The 16,273-nt window shown below is 44.7% G+C and overlaps 1 protein-coding gene across 1 annotated transcript in view; it reads left to right on the forward strand.

Annotated features, from left to right (window-relative positions):
* Window positions 1-16,273, forward strand: part of COPA (COPI coat complex subunit alpha) — a 62,058-nt gene that overhangs the window by 42,807 nt on the left and 2,978 nt on the right. Inside the window, exons 25-31 of the mRNA XM_070951304.1 lie at window positions 803-912; window positions 2,876-2,953; window positions 4,495-4,563; window positions 10,541-10,677; window positions 12,141-12,327; window positions 14,118-14,228; window positions 14,723-14,884. Of these exons, the coding sequence (XP_070807405.1) occupies window positions 803-912; window positions 2,876-2,953; window positions 4,495-4,563; window positions 10,541-10,677; window positions 12,141-12,327; window positions 14,118-14,228; window positions 14,723-14,884 (854 nt within the window). The remainder of the gene's footprint in view (window positions 1-802; window positions 913-2,875; window positions 2,954-4,494; window positions 4,564-10,540; window positions 10,678-12,140; window positions 12,328-14,117; window positions 14,229-14,722; window positions 14,885-16,273) is intronic.

Genomic DNA, 16,273 nt, shown 5'->3' on the forward strand with positions numbered 1-16,273 from the left:
AATTGTGGATCAAAGTCTTCTTATGCCGGTGGCTGTTTCTTAATTGCAATCATGAAACTACTGCTGGTGTTTTCCTCAAGTTTGGAAGGAGTTTGTATGCTGACAAACGTAAAAGTGGAAAGGAATACGGTATCTGTTTGCATGTATTTTGGATGTCAATATTGCCATGTTTTTCTCCAGTTAGAATGGATTTTTCCCCCCTAAAATGATAGCATAATATTTAGCCTACTGGCAAAAGGTGTAGGTGACAGCTTTAAATTTACATTAAATAGTTCTTTTGATTTTTACTGAATTTATTTCTACAGAAATAGTCTATGGATTAGACTATTCCATTAGCAGTAATTTTAAATAAAAATACATACTAAAAGTAAATAATGTGCCATTAACATGTATTATGTATGATCAGTAACATTATATCAGTAGCATACATGTTATTGTCATTAATATATATATATATATTAAAAGTTTTCATGAGGTATTTTCTGTGAGACATCTTTTAATTGGGATCTTTTGACTGACTAGTTCAGTGTTTCTCAAACTGCCACTTTCAGAGGGGTGGACTTCAACTCCCAGAATTCCCCAGGCAGCTGAGCTGGCTAGGGAATTCTGGGACTTGAAGTCGACCCATATGAAAGTGGCCAAGTTTGAGAAACACAGATCTAGTTCTTTTGAACCATATTTTCCACAGCAGAAACAGTCAAGATTCATCCTTTAGTGCAGCCTTGAAAATCTGTTTATTTTAACTGCAGAGACGTAGCCCTTAATTATTATTTTTAAAATCCCTTTCTTTTTTTTTGTTCAGATGGCTTTGTGGATGCCGGAGAAGGCTTTGGCGAGGACGGCTTGGCCAAAGGCCAGGAGGAAGGAGGCGGATGGGATATTGAGGAAGACCTGGATCTTCCTCCGGAACTGGTAAATTAGCCCAGTTGGTACAACGGGGGGATCTGTGGGCTACACTTTCCTAAGGCCACGTGTGATCGTGATCTTAGTGGATTGTTTTTAAAATCCTCCTCCCTCTTCAAGGGTTCGGACTACAATCCCCATCTTCCCCAAGAGCTGGGACAAGGCAGGACTCTGAATGAAGGCGTCCTCATTGTGTGTGTTTGTGTGTACGTGTGTGTGGGGAGTGTTGCTTGGTGATAGACACATGGGGTATTGCTGCAATAGCAGCTGTCGGCATTACTCCTTCTAGCTCTTTTCTCTTACTGGCTGTTTTTCCTTTCTTTCCTTTCTTTCCTTTTTTCTTTTTGTTATTTTCCAGTTTTATTCAATTGTTATTGCAAGACAAAAGAACACAAAAGAAGGGTCAGAAAATTGAGAGGAAGAAGGAGAAGGATGGGAAGAGAGGAATAGGAATAGAATAGAGCAGGAAGAGACCTTGGAGGTCTTCTAGACTAGCCCCCTGCTCAAGCGATACCATTTCAGACAGGTGACTGTCTAGACCAGGGGTGTCAAACGTGATTTCATTGAGGGCCGCATCAGGGTTGTGTTTGACCTCGTGCCGGGGTGGGCGTGGCTGGAGTGGGTGTGGCCAGAATGGCGTGGCCAGCTTGACGTCACTCGTGTTGGGGGCATCTGTGGTGGCCCGAGCGCTCTGCCAGCGAAAACAGGCTGCTGAGCTCCATTATCAGCTGCGACGGCCTCCTGCTGCCCTCTGCCAGTGAAAACGGAGCTCGGAGATGGGAGGGGCGCACACGCCCCCCCCCCCCCCCCAAAGCTCTGTTTTCACTGGCAGAAGGCGGCAGGAGGCCGTCGCAGTCATAAACAGAGCCTGGGATGGCCACACATGGTCCATCCGAGCTCCATTTTCACTGGCAGAGGCACCCTAGGCTGGTCCTTTGCTATTTCCAGGGTGGCCCCACAGGCCAGACCTAAGCACCCCCGCGGGCCAGATCCACCCCCCTGACACCCCTGGTCTAGACTCTTCTTAGAAACCTCCAGTGATGGAGCGCCCACAATTTCTGGTGGCAAGCTGTTCCACTGGTTAATTGTCCTCGCTGTTAGGAAGTTTCTCCTCAATTCTAGGTTGCTTCTCTTTTTGGTTAGTTTCCAACCATTGCTTCTTGTCCTGCCTTCTGATGCTTTGGAGAATAATTTGACCTCTTCTTTGTGGAATGCTGCTGTCATGTCCCCCCTAATTCTTCTTTTCTCTGGACTAGCCAAACCCAAATCCTGCAGCCGTTCTTCGTATGTTTTAGTCTCCAGGCCTTTGATCATATTAGTCGCTCTTCTCTGAACTTTTTCCAAAGTCTCAACATCTTTTTTGTAGTGTGGTGACCAAAACTGGGTGCAGGACTCCAGGTGTGGCCTTACTAGGCCTTTATAAAGCGGCACTAAGGCTTCATGTGATCTTGATTCTATGCCTCTGTTTATACAACCCAGGATTGCATTAGCAAAAACACTAGCAATTTCCGACTTATTTCAGTGCCGTAACTACCAGTCCTTGACTTACAACCACAATTGAGCCCAAAATTTGTTAGCCATTTATTAAGCGAGCTTTGCTCTATTTTACAACCTTTCTTGGCACAGTTGCTAAGTGAATCACTGCAGTTGTTAAGTTAGTGACAAGGTTGCTACGTGGATCATGACCACATGACCGGGGGATCATCATAAACACGAGTCACTTGCCAAGCGCCTGAATTTTGATCATGTCATCATGAAAAGGCTGCCACGGTCGTAAGTGTGAAAAACGGTCATAAGCCTCTTTTTTCAGTGCCATTGTAACTTCAAATGGTCCCTAAATGAATGTTGTAAGACGAGAATTGTCTGTAAGTACCAAAGTATAAGTATAAGTATAAGTATAATTTTATTTCTATACCGCCCTTCTCCCGAAGGACTCAGGGCAGTGTACAGCCATCTTTTTTCCTCCTCCTAGGATGTCCCTGCAGGTCCCACGGGCGAAGCGGAAGAGGGATTCTTCGTACCACCCACCAAAGGCACCAGCCCTGCCCAGGTGGGAAAACTCTTGGCAGATCCAGGGAGCCCCTCTCCCCCCCCCCAAAGCGGATTTAGAACCACCACAGATCCCGCTGAGAAACCCCAGACGGAGCTGGGGAAAATTGGTCCCTGCAAGAGGAGATCCTGTCTCAGACCAAGGCTTGGAGGGTCCCTGCCTTTCTCAGAGCCCCTCATCTTCCTCCCGATGGATTCGGCAGCTGCTGGCTTGTTTAGGGGTTTCAAAAGGCTTTGGCCATGGCAGAGGAGTCCAGAGTCTTAACTGGGGGGTCCCGAGGGCTCTCTGGGCTGGGTGGTTTTCCTGAAGACTTGCCTCTCTCCTCAAGAAAGCAGAACTCTTGAAACAGGCAGCATTATTTCAAAAGGAACTTTTAATGGGAGAGAGGGATAGCAAGAAAAGCAAGGCAGGATCTTACCCTGTCTTTCGGACTATAAGACGCACCAGGTTTTTGAAGAGGAAAACAAGGGGGGGGGGAAGTTCTTGCCCTCCCCAGCTGCTGGAGCACTCTGCAGGCCTCCCAAACCCTCTGTGTGCCCCGTTTTTGCAAAAATGGGCCTGTTTTTGGCAAAAATGGGACATGCAATGCACAGTTTTGGGAAGCCAAAAATGGCTGTATTCAGTGTATAAGACGCATCAACATTTCCACCCTCTTTTAGGGGGGAAAAAGTGCATCTTATACTCTGAAAAGTACGGTAAATTCCAGCTCAAAACCATTAGGTTAAAAGTTGCAGAACCCCCCCCCCCCCCCCCGCCCTTCTGTCCAGTCTGAGGTGAGCCAGTCTCCAGGTGCGAAGTTGTGGTGGGAACCTTGAGCTGAGAAGGTAATAAGCCGTTTTGAGGTGCCGCTTGCTCCTTTCTCCCGAGCTGAGGCAAAACAGGTGGTCCCTCCCATTCCCAGGAAGGTACCTCAAAGCAAGAGAAGGACCAGAGACAGGGAAAGGTTGTAAACTGGCATGGGGGGGGGGTTCCCATTAGAATGGCAGCATCCCATTAGGGATCTATGGGGACCTGACAGTGGGGTCCTGAGGGCTCTCGGAGCTGGGTTGTTTTCCTGAAGACGTTTCATGACCCAACCAAGTAACATCATCAGTGCTACTAAGTGTGGAGCTTGCTCCCTGTTTCTGTACTTGTTAGTACTGATGATGTTACCTAGTACAGTAATGAAATGTTTGCAAAAAAAACAACTAAGTTCAGAGAGCATCAGTATTGAGGGAAGGAAGGAAGGGAGATCACTGATGATGTTACCTGTTGAGTAATGAAATGCCTGTAAAAACCCCACAGTCTCCTCCACCGCCTCCTCCATTTCACAAACCCCCCTCCCTTCTAGCACTGATGACATTCTCTAGTTGGGTCATGAAATGTCTGCAAGCAAACCAACAAGCTTGGAGAGCACCAAACACCGCACGGTTCAATCCTGAACTACAACTATTCTCTTCTATTAGAATTTTAACTTTCTCTGCCAAGAATAAATCTTATTTTTTTAAGATTGAGTTATAGAGCTGGTTTTCCTGAAAATGGTGTATTTTTTTCTCCTTCAGGTCTGGTGCAACAATTCCCAACTGCCCGTGGATCACATCCTGGCCGGCTCTTTTGAGACCGCCATGAGGGTACGTTCTCTAGGGTATTTATCCAGGTTGGGTGGAAATTGGCCATTCTGGACTTGTGCAGTGCGTTGATATTTGTAAGTGGGGTTTGGATGTTGTCTTCATTGGAAAAAACTTTTGAGGCAAGAACTCAGTGATGGCTAACCTTTTTGTCATTGCGTGCCAGGAGGGGAGGGGGCGGAGGAGGTGTGTGCATGTGCATGCCCACACCCATAATTCTATGCACCCCGCCCTGCACATGTGCGCACAACCCCTTCTCCCCCCCCCTGCTCCTGGCACGTGATGGCTATGTAGGCCCGTTTTTCTTTCTCACTCTCTATGCATCTGAGGAAGGCGAAACAACCTTCCTTCCCGAGTTGGGAAATGGGCCATTTTAGGTCTCCGGAGGGCCTCCAAGGGAGTGGGGAAGGCTGTTTTCGCCCTCCCCAGATGCATAGAGAGGAGCTGGAGCCAGGTGAGAAAGAAAAACAGGCCTTCCCCACCACCCCCAGGCCCTCTGGAGGCAGGAAACAGCCTGTTTCCCTACTTCTGGTGGGCCCAGAAGGCCCGAAAATCAGCTGACCGGCGCGCACATGCGCACCAGAGCTTAGCTGGCGTGCCAGGTGGCACACTTGCCATAGGTTCCCCATCACAGCAAGAACTAGATGATTGTCAAACTACTCATGCTCCTTAAGACTTGTGGACTTTCAAGAATCTCAACAGGAAATAGATCATAAACTTCAAAAATCACATGAGGAATTTCTGCAGGAAATTAATGAGGTTAAAGATATGGTGAAGCAGAATCAAAATATGGTGACCAAAAAAATATCAGAAGTGGCGTCTGGCCTGGCAAATTTTATTGGGAAAGTTGATTTTAAAGTTGAAGAACTTAAATTAGAAGTTAATGTTAGGATGAAAGATAATGACTATAAAATTGAAGAAGCTGATAATAAAATGCAGAGAATTGAAGATGAGATTGTCATGATACAATTCCGGGCGATGGAATTTGCCATACGGCTTCGGGGAATTCGAGAGGAGGAGAGACAGGACTTGAGACAAGTTTGCTCTGAAGCCCTGGCTAAGATCTTACAAGTTAACCCTGATCTGGTATTTCACAAAATAGATAAAATTTACAGAGTGAACTCTTGGGTGGCCAGACAAAGACAACTGCCTAGAGATGTGGTCATATATTTTACTGAGAGAGAAATTAGAAATGAAATCCTCCAAAAATCTTTTCACACCTCTGTACAAGTGGGGGGCTCACGACTTGTAATTTTTAAAGAATTACCTCCTAAAATGCTGAAAGCTAGAAAAGAATTTGGTTTTCTTGTTAAGGAATTGAAAGACTTACAGATACCCTTCCGGTGGGATGCGCCAGCTGGGATAATTTTTAGATATAAGGGAGAAGGATATCGATTGAATACTGTGGAGAAGGCACAACATTTTTATAGTACTATTCTTAAGGAAAGAACACCATCTCCACGTACATCTACAGTTTTGGAGATTAAGGAGAGTGAAGAGAGGCAATTGGAAGAACAGCCTAAGCAGGAATTAGAAAATGTGCAAGGTGCAGAAGGAGGTTTTCTGAGTGAGCTCTTGCTGGATTCTTCTCCAATTTTGGATTTGATTCAGTTGACTGAAGTTAAAGATCAACGTATAACTAGAGCTCAATCCAAATTACTTAAACAAAAGCAACAACAACAACAGGAAAGACAAGACAAGAAGGCAGCAAAGAGTACCCCACAAGAGAGTGGAGCTATGGGAGGAGTAAGATCGAAGCTCTTGGATGAACTTCAAATATTTTGCTCTGCGCTCCAGAAACAGGCCGATGACCCTTAAGTGTTTATCTTGGAATGTTAATGGGTTGAATTCAGCACAGAAAAGGAAGAAACTATTTACATATTTGAAACAATTTAATAATGATATAATATGTTTACAAGAAACGCATATTACAACTCAAGATCAGAAATATCTGATAAATTCAAAATTAGGAGTACATTATATATCTTCAACTTCGCAGAAAAAGAATGGTGTGGTTATTTATGTAAATAAAAAATTAACAGCAAAAGTTATAGAAGTAGATCAAGATGGTAGGTTTGTAGCAATTGAATTGCTTACAGCAAATGGTCAAATTCTTTTGATTGGAATTTATGCTCCCAACCAACAACAGGATTGTTTTTACAAGATGTTACATACTAAAATAGTGCAATGGGACTATAGATCTATTTTATTTATGGGAGATTGGAATGGAGTAATTGATTCTAAATTAGACAAAAAGAGCTTGGCAAAGTCTAGAATTAGACTACCGCAGACTTTTTTTGATTTGAAAGAAGATATGGAACTAAAAGATGTTTGGAGAATACATAATCCAAATGAATTGGATTACACTTTCTTTTCCGATAGACATAGATCCTTTTCTAGGATTGATTTTATCCTGTTGTCAAATGATCTACTTATTAAGACAAAAAGAACAAAGATTTTTCCAAGAACTCTGACTGACCATAGCCCTGTATGGATAGAAATTGAGATGGATAAGGTTGAGAGACGTTCTTGGAGATTAAATGAGAATTTGTTTAGATATGAAAAAAATATAATAGAACTTAAAAAGCATTTGAAAGAATTTTTTGAGATAAATTTGAATAAAGGTACCCCAATTGAAATTGTTTGGGACGCTAGTAAAGCTTATATGAGAGGGGTACTTATCTACATGAATTCTAAACATAGACTGTTCCGACAAAAGAAAAGATCTGAGTTGGAAATGGAAATAAAGAATAAGGAACAATTACTTATTAAAAACCCAACAGATGAAAGAATACGAAGTGCTATAAAACTTTTGAAAGACCAATTTCAAATGCTTATGGCGGAACAAGTTGCAACAAGTTTACAATACGCGAAGCATAATACATTTTGCAATGCCAATAAACCGGGCAGATGGTTGGCTTACACACTGAGGAAAAAACAAAGTATACGGATTATTGATAGTATTAACATTGGAGGGAAAGAAATTTTTCAACAAAAATTAATTAAAGAAGCTTTTGTGGATTATTATACTAAATTATATGCCAAAGAAGAGGTGCAGAATGGACTTATAGAAAAATATTTAAAGGATAAGAGAGTTACAAAAATTACTGATCAACAAAAGGAAAGAATGAATTATCCTATAACAGAGGAGGAGATAATAGCAGCAATTAAGCAGCTAAAAACAGCCAAAGCTCCTGGCACGGATGGTTTGACTGCAGTGTATTACAAAACTTTACAAGCTGAAATGGTGGAACAACTTAGAGATTTATTTTGCAATATTCAACAAGGGGGTAAAATACCCCCATCTTGGACAACTGCTTATATATCTCTGATACCAAAGGAACAAGTTGGTCCTAAAAAACCAGAGAACTACAGACCAATATCTCTTTTGAACACAGACTATAAAATTTATGCGAAGGTATTAGCCAACAGGTTGATGCCAGTAATCCAAAAAGTAATTCATGAGGACCAAGCGGGATTTATTGAGGGCAGATATATGAAGGATAATGTAAGGCAAGTAATAGACTTATTGGAATATCTTGATAAGAATAAACAGATTTCTGCAGTGCTGGTTTTTTTGGATGCGGAGAAAGCCTTTGATAGAGTGGATTGGAACTTTCTACTAAAGACTTTAAAAAAGATGGGCTTTGGGGACCAATTTATACAGTCGATTTCAGCAATTTATCAAGAGCAAAAAGCACAGATTATTATTAATGGAAGTTTGACGACAGAGTTTAAAATTGAAAAAGGAACAAGACAGGGATGTCCGTTGTCCCCACTTTTATTTATATTAACATTGGAAGTCTTGCTAAATACAATACGGGACTCAAAAATTTTGAAAGGTATAGTGATAAGGCAAGAGGATTATAGAATAAAGGCATTTGCAGATGATCTGGTTGTTACCCTATCACAACCAATGGAATCAATAATCCTGATGAACGACATTATACAAGACTATGGTAGAGTTTCAGGTTTTAAACTGAACTCAAAAAAGACTAAAATGATAGTTAAGAATATGACACAAGATCGTAAACACGAGCTTGAAAGGAGGGCAGGTTTTGAAATTGTACCTAAGGTAAAATATCTTGGAATTCAGGTTGCAGAATCAAATATGAAATTGTTTCAAAATAATTATGAGGTGTTGTGGCGAGAGGTTCAGAAAGACATGGAGACTTGGAAAAAGCTGCAACTGTCTTTACTTGGAAGAATAGCAGCAGTTAAGATGAATATTTTGCCAAGATTTCTGTTTTTGTTCCAAATGATTCCGGTGCTTAAAAGTGATAAACAACTGAAAGTCTGGCAGTCTGGTGTGAATAAGTTTGTCTGGAACGAGAAAAAGCCGAGAGTGAAATTGAAAATTATGCAAGATGTTCCAGAAAGAGGAGGCCTTAAACTCCCAAACCTACAGTTATATTATGATGCAGCAGCTTTAACTTTAACAAGTGACTGGTTTGGAAATAAAAAGGCTGGAATATTGAATGCAGAAAGTTTTGATCTTGAATTTGGATGGCATGCTTACTTATTCTATGAAAATAAAGTGGATAAAGTATTTAAAAGTCATATACTTAGAGACTCCCTGATGAAAGTTTGGAAGAAGCACCGACTCAAATGGGATTATAAAATACCGCTATGGCTGGATCTTGGTCATACCTTGTGGAATACAAATATAATGTCACTCGGGGGGTTTTTATATAAAGAGGTTCTTTTTACAGATGCGGGCAGATGGCAGCTGAAGACATTGCAGACACTGTTGGACGAAGGGATTAATTTAACCTGGTTACAATATAATCAATTACAAATGAGATGGAAAGAGGACCAAAAAACTGGTATTATGTTGCATGAGGAAGAATTGGTTAGACATATAAGAGAGAAAGGTCCAATGCATATTAAAAGGCTTTATAATGTTTTGTTAGAAAGAGATTCAGAAACGGAATTAGTTAAAGATTGTATGATTAAGTGGGCACAGAATTTTGAAGAACCAGTGATGCTGGAAACTTGGGAAAAAATTTGGGTTCAGAATGTTAAATTTACACAGTCGCAAAACCTGAGAGAAAATTTTTATAAAATGTTTTATAGATGGCATTTAGATCCTAAAAAGTTGTCATGTATGTACCCTAATGTTCAGCCAAAATGTTGGAGATGCGAATGTTTGGATGCTACGTATTATCATGTATGGTGGACCTGTAGGAAAGTTAAGGCTTTTTGGATAAAAATTTGGTGGGTCATGCAGAATGTTTTGAAGAAAAAAATTCAATTTTCTCCACAATTGTTTTTATTGGGTATAGTTAAGGGTTTTACACGGGGTGAAATAAAACTAATATTGTATATGATAACAGCAGCAAGATTGTTGATAGGTAAATACTGGAAGAATGAAGCTTTGCCTACTATCGAGGAATGGACTTTGAAGATGGCCAGTTTTGCAGAGATGGCGAAGATTTCAGCGTATTTAAAAGATTGTTCACAAGAGACTTATGAATGGGAATGGAAAAGGTGGATAGAATATGTTCAGAACAAATACCAAACTAGAAAGTATCAAATAGCTTTTATTTGAAAATAATGTATTAGAAATATTTTAATGTAAAGAGACAAAGAGGAAAAATTATATAGGGGGAGGGATGGGTTCAGGTTTATTTATTAGTGTTATTAGTTATGAGTATGTAATAGGGAAGTCTGGGGGGGGAGGGTTAGGGAGGGTTAGGGAGGATGGGAAGTTTGGGGAGGGTGGTGGGGGGGTGAAAAAAGGGGTGAAAATGTAATTGTAAAACTTTTGCAATTAAAAAAAAAAAAAAAAAAAGACTTGTGGACTTCAATTCCCAGAATTCCCCAACCAGTTTAGCTGACTGGGGAATTCTGGGAGTTGAAGTCCACACGTCTTACAATCACCAAGTTGGACAAACACTGCCCTCTGGAGGCTGGGGAGGACTCCTAGTGAGGCAGCCTTGAGCTGCACCAGTGATATTCCCGTCTGTTTTCTCCACAGCTCCTCCATGACCAGGTGGGCGTGGTCACATTCGAACCCTACAAGCAGCTCTTCCTGCAGACCTACGCCCGGGGCCGAACCACCTACCAGGCTTTGCCCAGCCTGCCCTCCATGTATGGATATCCTCATCGCAACTGGTACGTGGCAAGCGGAGCGCCCGGCTGTCCTGGCGTTCTTCGGGGTGCCAGCTGGTGGTTGTAGGGCCTGCTCTTTGCATCAGGAGACAGAAGGAAAATGGGGTGTGTTTGTCCTGGACTGAAGACCCTACCGGCCTTTTGGCTTTATTTTCCAGGTAGTCCTGGACTTATAACAATTCATTTAGTGACCATTTAAAGTTACAGTGGCACTAAAACAAGAGCCTTATAACCATTTTCACACTTATGTCTGTTGCACCATCCCAACGGTCACATACCGTATTTTTCGGTGTATAAGACACACCTTAATTTTGGGGGAGATAAACAAGGAAAAGAGTATTTTACCTCTGCCTACCAGCATTTTGGAACGGTCTGGGAGGAATCTGCCTGGCAGTTTCGGGGAACAAGGCGGGTGCCACGATTTGCGGCTGGTCACCCCTCTGGCCGCCCAGCAGGCAGCTTAGGGCAGGCAATGGCCACAATGACTTCACTCCCCTGCAATGTAGGAGCTGCCGCCTAAGCCCTCTGCGCCCAGGAGCCGAGCGAGCCGAACGAGAGCTCCTAAAGAAAAACGCCCCTCCTTTCCAGCCACCGCTGCCCGGATTTCCCCAACGTAATAATCAGAGCCGCGTTTCAGGTGGCTGGTGGCCAGTTCCCCTGCAATGTGCAGCGGGGAACTGGGAACCGTTTTGGATTCGGGGAGAGGATTGCAGCGCTTCGGAAAGAAAAGCACTTTCAGCCACAGAGGGCTTAGGCGGCAGCTCCTACATTGCAGGGGAGTGAAGTCATTGTGGCCATTGCCTGCCCTAAGCTGCCTGCTGGGCGGCCAGAGGGGTGATCAGCCGCAAATCGTGGCACCCGCCTTGTTCCCCTAAATTGCCAGGCAGATTCCCCCCCCCCCCAGACCGTCCCGAAGAGGGTTGTTCCTCAGGCTGTGCCCTGACCCAGATCCCTGCCGCCTGGAACTGCCCGAAAATGGCCGAAGGGTGGGGGCCGGCGGGTGGGTGGGACTACATTCAGTGTATATAAGATGCACCCAGATTTTCACCCCCTTTTTTGGGGTAAAAAAGTGCATCTTATACACCGAAAAATACGGTAATCAAAGTTCAGATGCTTGGCAACTGACTCATAGTTGGTTGCACGGCTCCGGGGTGCGATCTTCTCACGAGCAAAGTCAATGGGGGATGTATTAAGTTAACAATATCTGCTGTGATTCATTTAACAACTGTGGCAAAGAGAGGTTGTAAAATGAAGCAAAATCCACTTAACAAATGTCTCATTTAGCAGCAGAAATCGGGGGTTCAATTGCGGTCATAAGTCAAAGACTACCTGAGCATTAGTTTTTGTTTGTGAGGAACCTGTTCTTGGCAGAATTTTAGGACTGAGATTGTTCCAACCCTTTTTGAGCCTCCCGGGTTCTGTACGGGGCCAGCGCTTACCTCCCTCTTTGCAATGTCCCCCTCCAGGAAAGATGCCGGGGTGAAAAACGCCGTCCCGGCTGTGGGCCTGAAGCTGAACGATCTGATCCAGCGCCTGCAGCTCTGCTACCAGCTCACCACGGCCGGCAAGTTTGAGGAGGCCGTGGAGAAATTCCGCTCCGTCCTGCTCAGCGTCCCGCTGGTGGTGGTGGATAACAAGCAGGAGATTGCCGAGGTGCCCATTGCTCCGTTTCGCCAGTCGGGCAGCCACTTTTGAAATACCTATTAATACTTAATAAATTTAAGCCAGCCGTGTGCTGCAGCTGCCAAAAAGGCCAATGCAATCCTAGGCTGCATTAATCGAGGGATAGAATCAATATTACATAAAGGGTTAATACCACTCTGATGCCTTGGTAAGGCCACACTTGGAATTCTGCATCCAGTTTTGGCCGCCATGATGTAAAAAAGACGTTGAGACTCTAGAAAGAGTGCAGAGAAGAGCAACAAAGATTAAAACAAAAAACAAAGGGACTAAAACATACGATGAACGGTTGCAGGAACTGGGCCTGGCTAGTCTAGTGAAGAGAAGGACCAGGGGAGACATGGGAGCATCTTCCAATATTTGAGGGGCTGCCCCAGAGAGGAGGAGGGGGGGTCAAGCTATTTTCCAAAGCCCCCGAAGGCCAGACAAGGAAGAATGGATAGAAACTGACCAAGGAGAGATTCAACCTGGAAATGAGGAGGAATTTCCTGGCAGTTACAATTAGTGGAACAACTTGCCTCCAGAAGTTGTGGGAGCTCCAACAGTGGAGGCTTTTAAGAAGAGACTGGTCAGCCACTGAAGTAGTATAGGGTTTCCTGGTTGTGCAGGGGGTTGGACTAGAAGACCTCCAAGGTCCCTTCCAACTCTGTTATTCTGTTCTGTAAAATGGGGGAGGGGGAAGGATGTCCAGCAAGGAGGCCAGGTGATGCCCATCGTCTCCGGCCTGGAGACGATGTGCTGTCTTTCAAAATTGCCCAGCAGCAAGGTCATCCAATGGATGTTTTGCAGTGCCAACCAGGTGCCATGGACATTTGTCACTCAGCCACAACCTCCACACAGCCATGACCTCCATCGGTCTCTGCCAAATCATCTGTGACCCAGCTAGGAATGGGGGTCCCGTCCCCAATTTGGTGTTCTTGTTGGAGCAGAGCTTTCGTGGTCTGGAATTGGTGGGCCTATCTTTGATGCCCTTGTCATGGTCCGATTGGAGTCTGCTCTGCTATGGGCTTCTCGAGAGCCATACCCCTTCCCAGGGAAGTGGGACCTGTCAGATCAGTCCAACCCCAGAGACTGATGGACCCTGAGGATCATAAGAACATCTGTGTAGTCCTGCTGAGACCCCAGTTGCTGACTGGAATACCGTGTTTCCCTGAAAATAAGACCCTGTCTTAAATTTTTTTGAACCCCAAAATAAGCACTTGGCCTTATTTTCAAGGAGGGCTTATTATTTTGGGGAGCATGGAGGAAACCAGAGGAAATGGCAGGACCGGCTGCACATGTGTTTAAATAGTTTTGGGGAGGGCTTATTTTCAGGGGAAACAGGGTAGTAGGCAAATGTGAACTGGGGCAAACTTGTCTGTTAGATCCATTAAAATGGTTGCAACAATTATAAATCCTAGGGCTGGAAGGGACCTTGAAGGTCTTCTAGTCCAACCTCCCCTACTCAAGCAGGAGATCCTAAACCATTCCGAACACATGGCTGTCTAATCTCTTTTTAACAATCTCCAGTGAAGCAGCACCTACAACCTCTGGAGGCCACTGGTTAATTGTCCCCATTGTCAGGACAATTTCTCCTTGGAGCTCTCTCTGATTAGCTTCCACCCATTTCTTGTCCCTGTGAAATCCCCTCCCCTCCCCAAGACAAAGAGCTCCTCCACCTGCTGGTATCTCATTTCCCCCTCCCCTCCCCTCCCCCCAAGGCTTGTGACAGACGCACCCCCTCTTTGCAGATTTTCATTTGTTGTGACTCTCTTGCCTTGCAGGCCCAGCAGCTAATTGCCATCTGCCGGGAGTACATTGTGGGGCTGTCCATGGAGCTGGAGAGGAAGAAGCTGCCCAAGGATACCCTGGAGGAACAGAAGCGCATTTGTGAGGTGGGTGCAGGGCACAGGTGTCCACAAGTCTTAAAAGTTGCCAAGTTGAAAAACACTGATCCAGAAGAGCAGGCAGAGCTGAGGGTGGAGTTAAGCGAGTCATCAGCCTAGAATCATTGAGTTCCCATCAAACGGTCTAAACCCAACCCTCATGAATTATGTTGACCCTTATCTGGCATCAATTGAGCGTTGAACCTTAGTTGACTAGATCCTCATGTAGAAGCTCAGGCAATAAATCTTCTGAACTGCAACTTCATGGATGGTCCTGATCCTTTGCGCCTGACAGTCGGTTGGCTGGCCAATGTGGGGTTCCCAAGGTGGGAGGGGTCAGGTCTCCAGCTGCTTTGGGGGATTCTGGGGCTGTTGGACTCCTCTTCCTGGCCAAAACTGGAGAAGCAGATCCTGCATTGATCTTGGAGCCTCTGCATCTGAGACCCCCTCCCCTTTCCTGCAATCATCCCCTCCCCTTTCTGAACACATGCTGTCCCCTGCAGATGGCCGCCTACTTCACCCACGCCAACCTACAGCCTGTCCACATGATCCTGGTCCTTCGAACGGCCCTCAACCTCTTCTTCAAGCTCAAGAACTTCAAGATGGCCGCCACCTTCGCTCGCCGTCTCTTGGAGCTCGGCCCCAAGCCCGAAGTGGCCCAGCAGGTGGGTGCCCCAAGGGAAGGGGCGATAAGTAAGAGGCCGGCGGGGGTCTCCAGAGGGAAGTGGGAAGCCTCTCGGGTGTCAGGGTTCCGACCGATGCCCTAATGAAAGCAGGAGCCTCAAGCCAGTTTTCAAGAAAAATCCAGTTGTTTCTTAGGAGCGCCATGTCTGCAGGGACCTAGTGAAGGCAGTTCTGACCCCACTCAGTTCGTGCTTTGCCTCTGACCCTGTTCCCCCCTTCCCCCAAAGTGTGTCATCAGTCACATTCCCCAATGAAGCAATTTCACGGGGTCGTAGAAGTCACTCCCTCCGGCTGTTGTGGGTCTCTGTGGAGATGGCCTTGACTTTGGCCGGCTAGGATGTATTTTGTTTTGACTGAGGTGTAAATTCCTCGATGCAGCTGCAAAGCTCGATCCCCTCCCCATCCCCCTGCCTATGGCAACTTGGGAGCAGGTTAGGGAAGCTTTGCGAGTTGACATGGGGGGCTTTTCTTTCAATTCATGGAAGGTACTTGAGTGGGAGGCCTAGAAGGGGAGCGTGTATGTGGGAACGGAGAATCTCACGTTATTCCGAAGAGGGATTGCGCAGCTAAAAGGGGAAGTGGGGATCACATTCCCCCCACCATGTTCTGGCGGATTAAAGCCAGCTTTTCTCTGAAAGGGCATTGAGGCCTTAAAGGATAAATAAACCAAGGCCTTATTGTTTTATTGGGTGGTTTGCATGCCTCCCAGGCTCACTTTCTGTGAGAGAAGTTTGATCTGAATTAGGCAGACGGGCAGCTGTAGACGGAGATATAAGGAAATAGAAACCAACAGACATAATAGAAAATATTTGTAGCCCGGGTTTTAGATTTTGGCAGAGGTTTGTTCACTTCAGTTTAATTTCTGATGAAGTTACCTAATCTGGTAAGGAATCTTTTAGAAACTACCGTATTTTTCAGAGTATAAGACACACTTTTTCCCCCCTAAAAGAGAGTGAAAATTTGGGTGCGTCTTATACACCGAATGTAGCCCTGCCCACCCACCGGCCCCCACCCTTTTGGAGCTTTTGGAGGCTGCAAATGCAGCCTCCCAAACAGAGAGCCTCTCAAGCAGATTTTTTTTTTTTCTTATTTTCCTCCCCTAAAAATAAGGTGCGTCTTATACTCCGGAGTGTCTTATACTCTGAAAAATACGGTACATTGAAACAAACTTGGAAAGCAAACCACCACCACAGACAGACATAGATAGATGATATGGAAGGATGGATGGATGGATGGATGGATGGATGGATGGATGGATGGATGGATGATAGCTAGCTAGATAGATAGATAGATAGATAGATAGATAGATAGATAGATAGATAGGGGATAGGTTGATGGATGGATGATGGTGGATAGACAGACAGAGAGAC

Source organism: Pituophis catenifer, unplaced genomic scaffold, assembly GCF_029215685.1.
Source record: "Pituophis catenifer annectens isolate HBS135680 unplaced genomic scaffold, rPitCat1.0.hap2 SCAF_10, whole genome shotgun sequence".
Classification (NCBI taxonomy): domain Eukaryota; kingdom Metazoa; phylum Chordata; class Lepidosauria; order Squamata; family Colubridae; genus Pituophis; species Pituophis catenifer.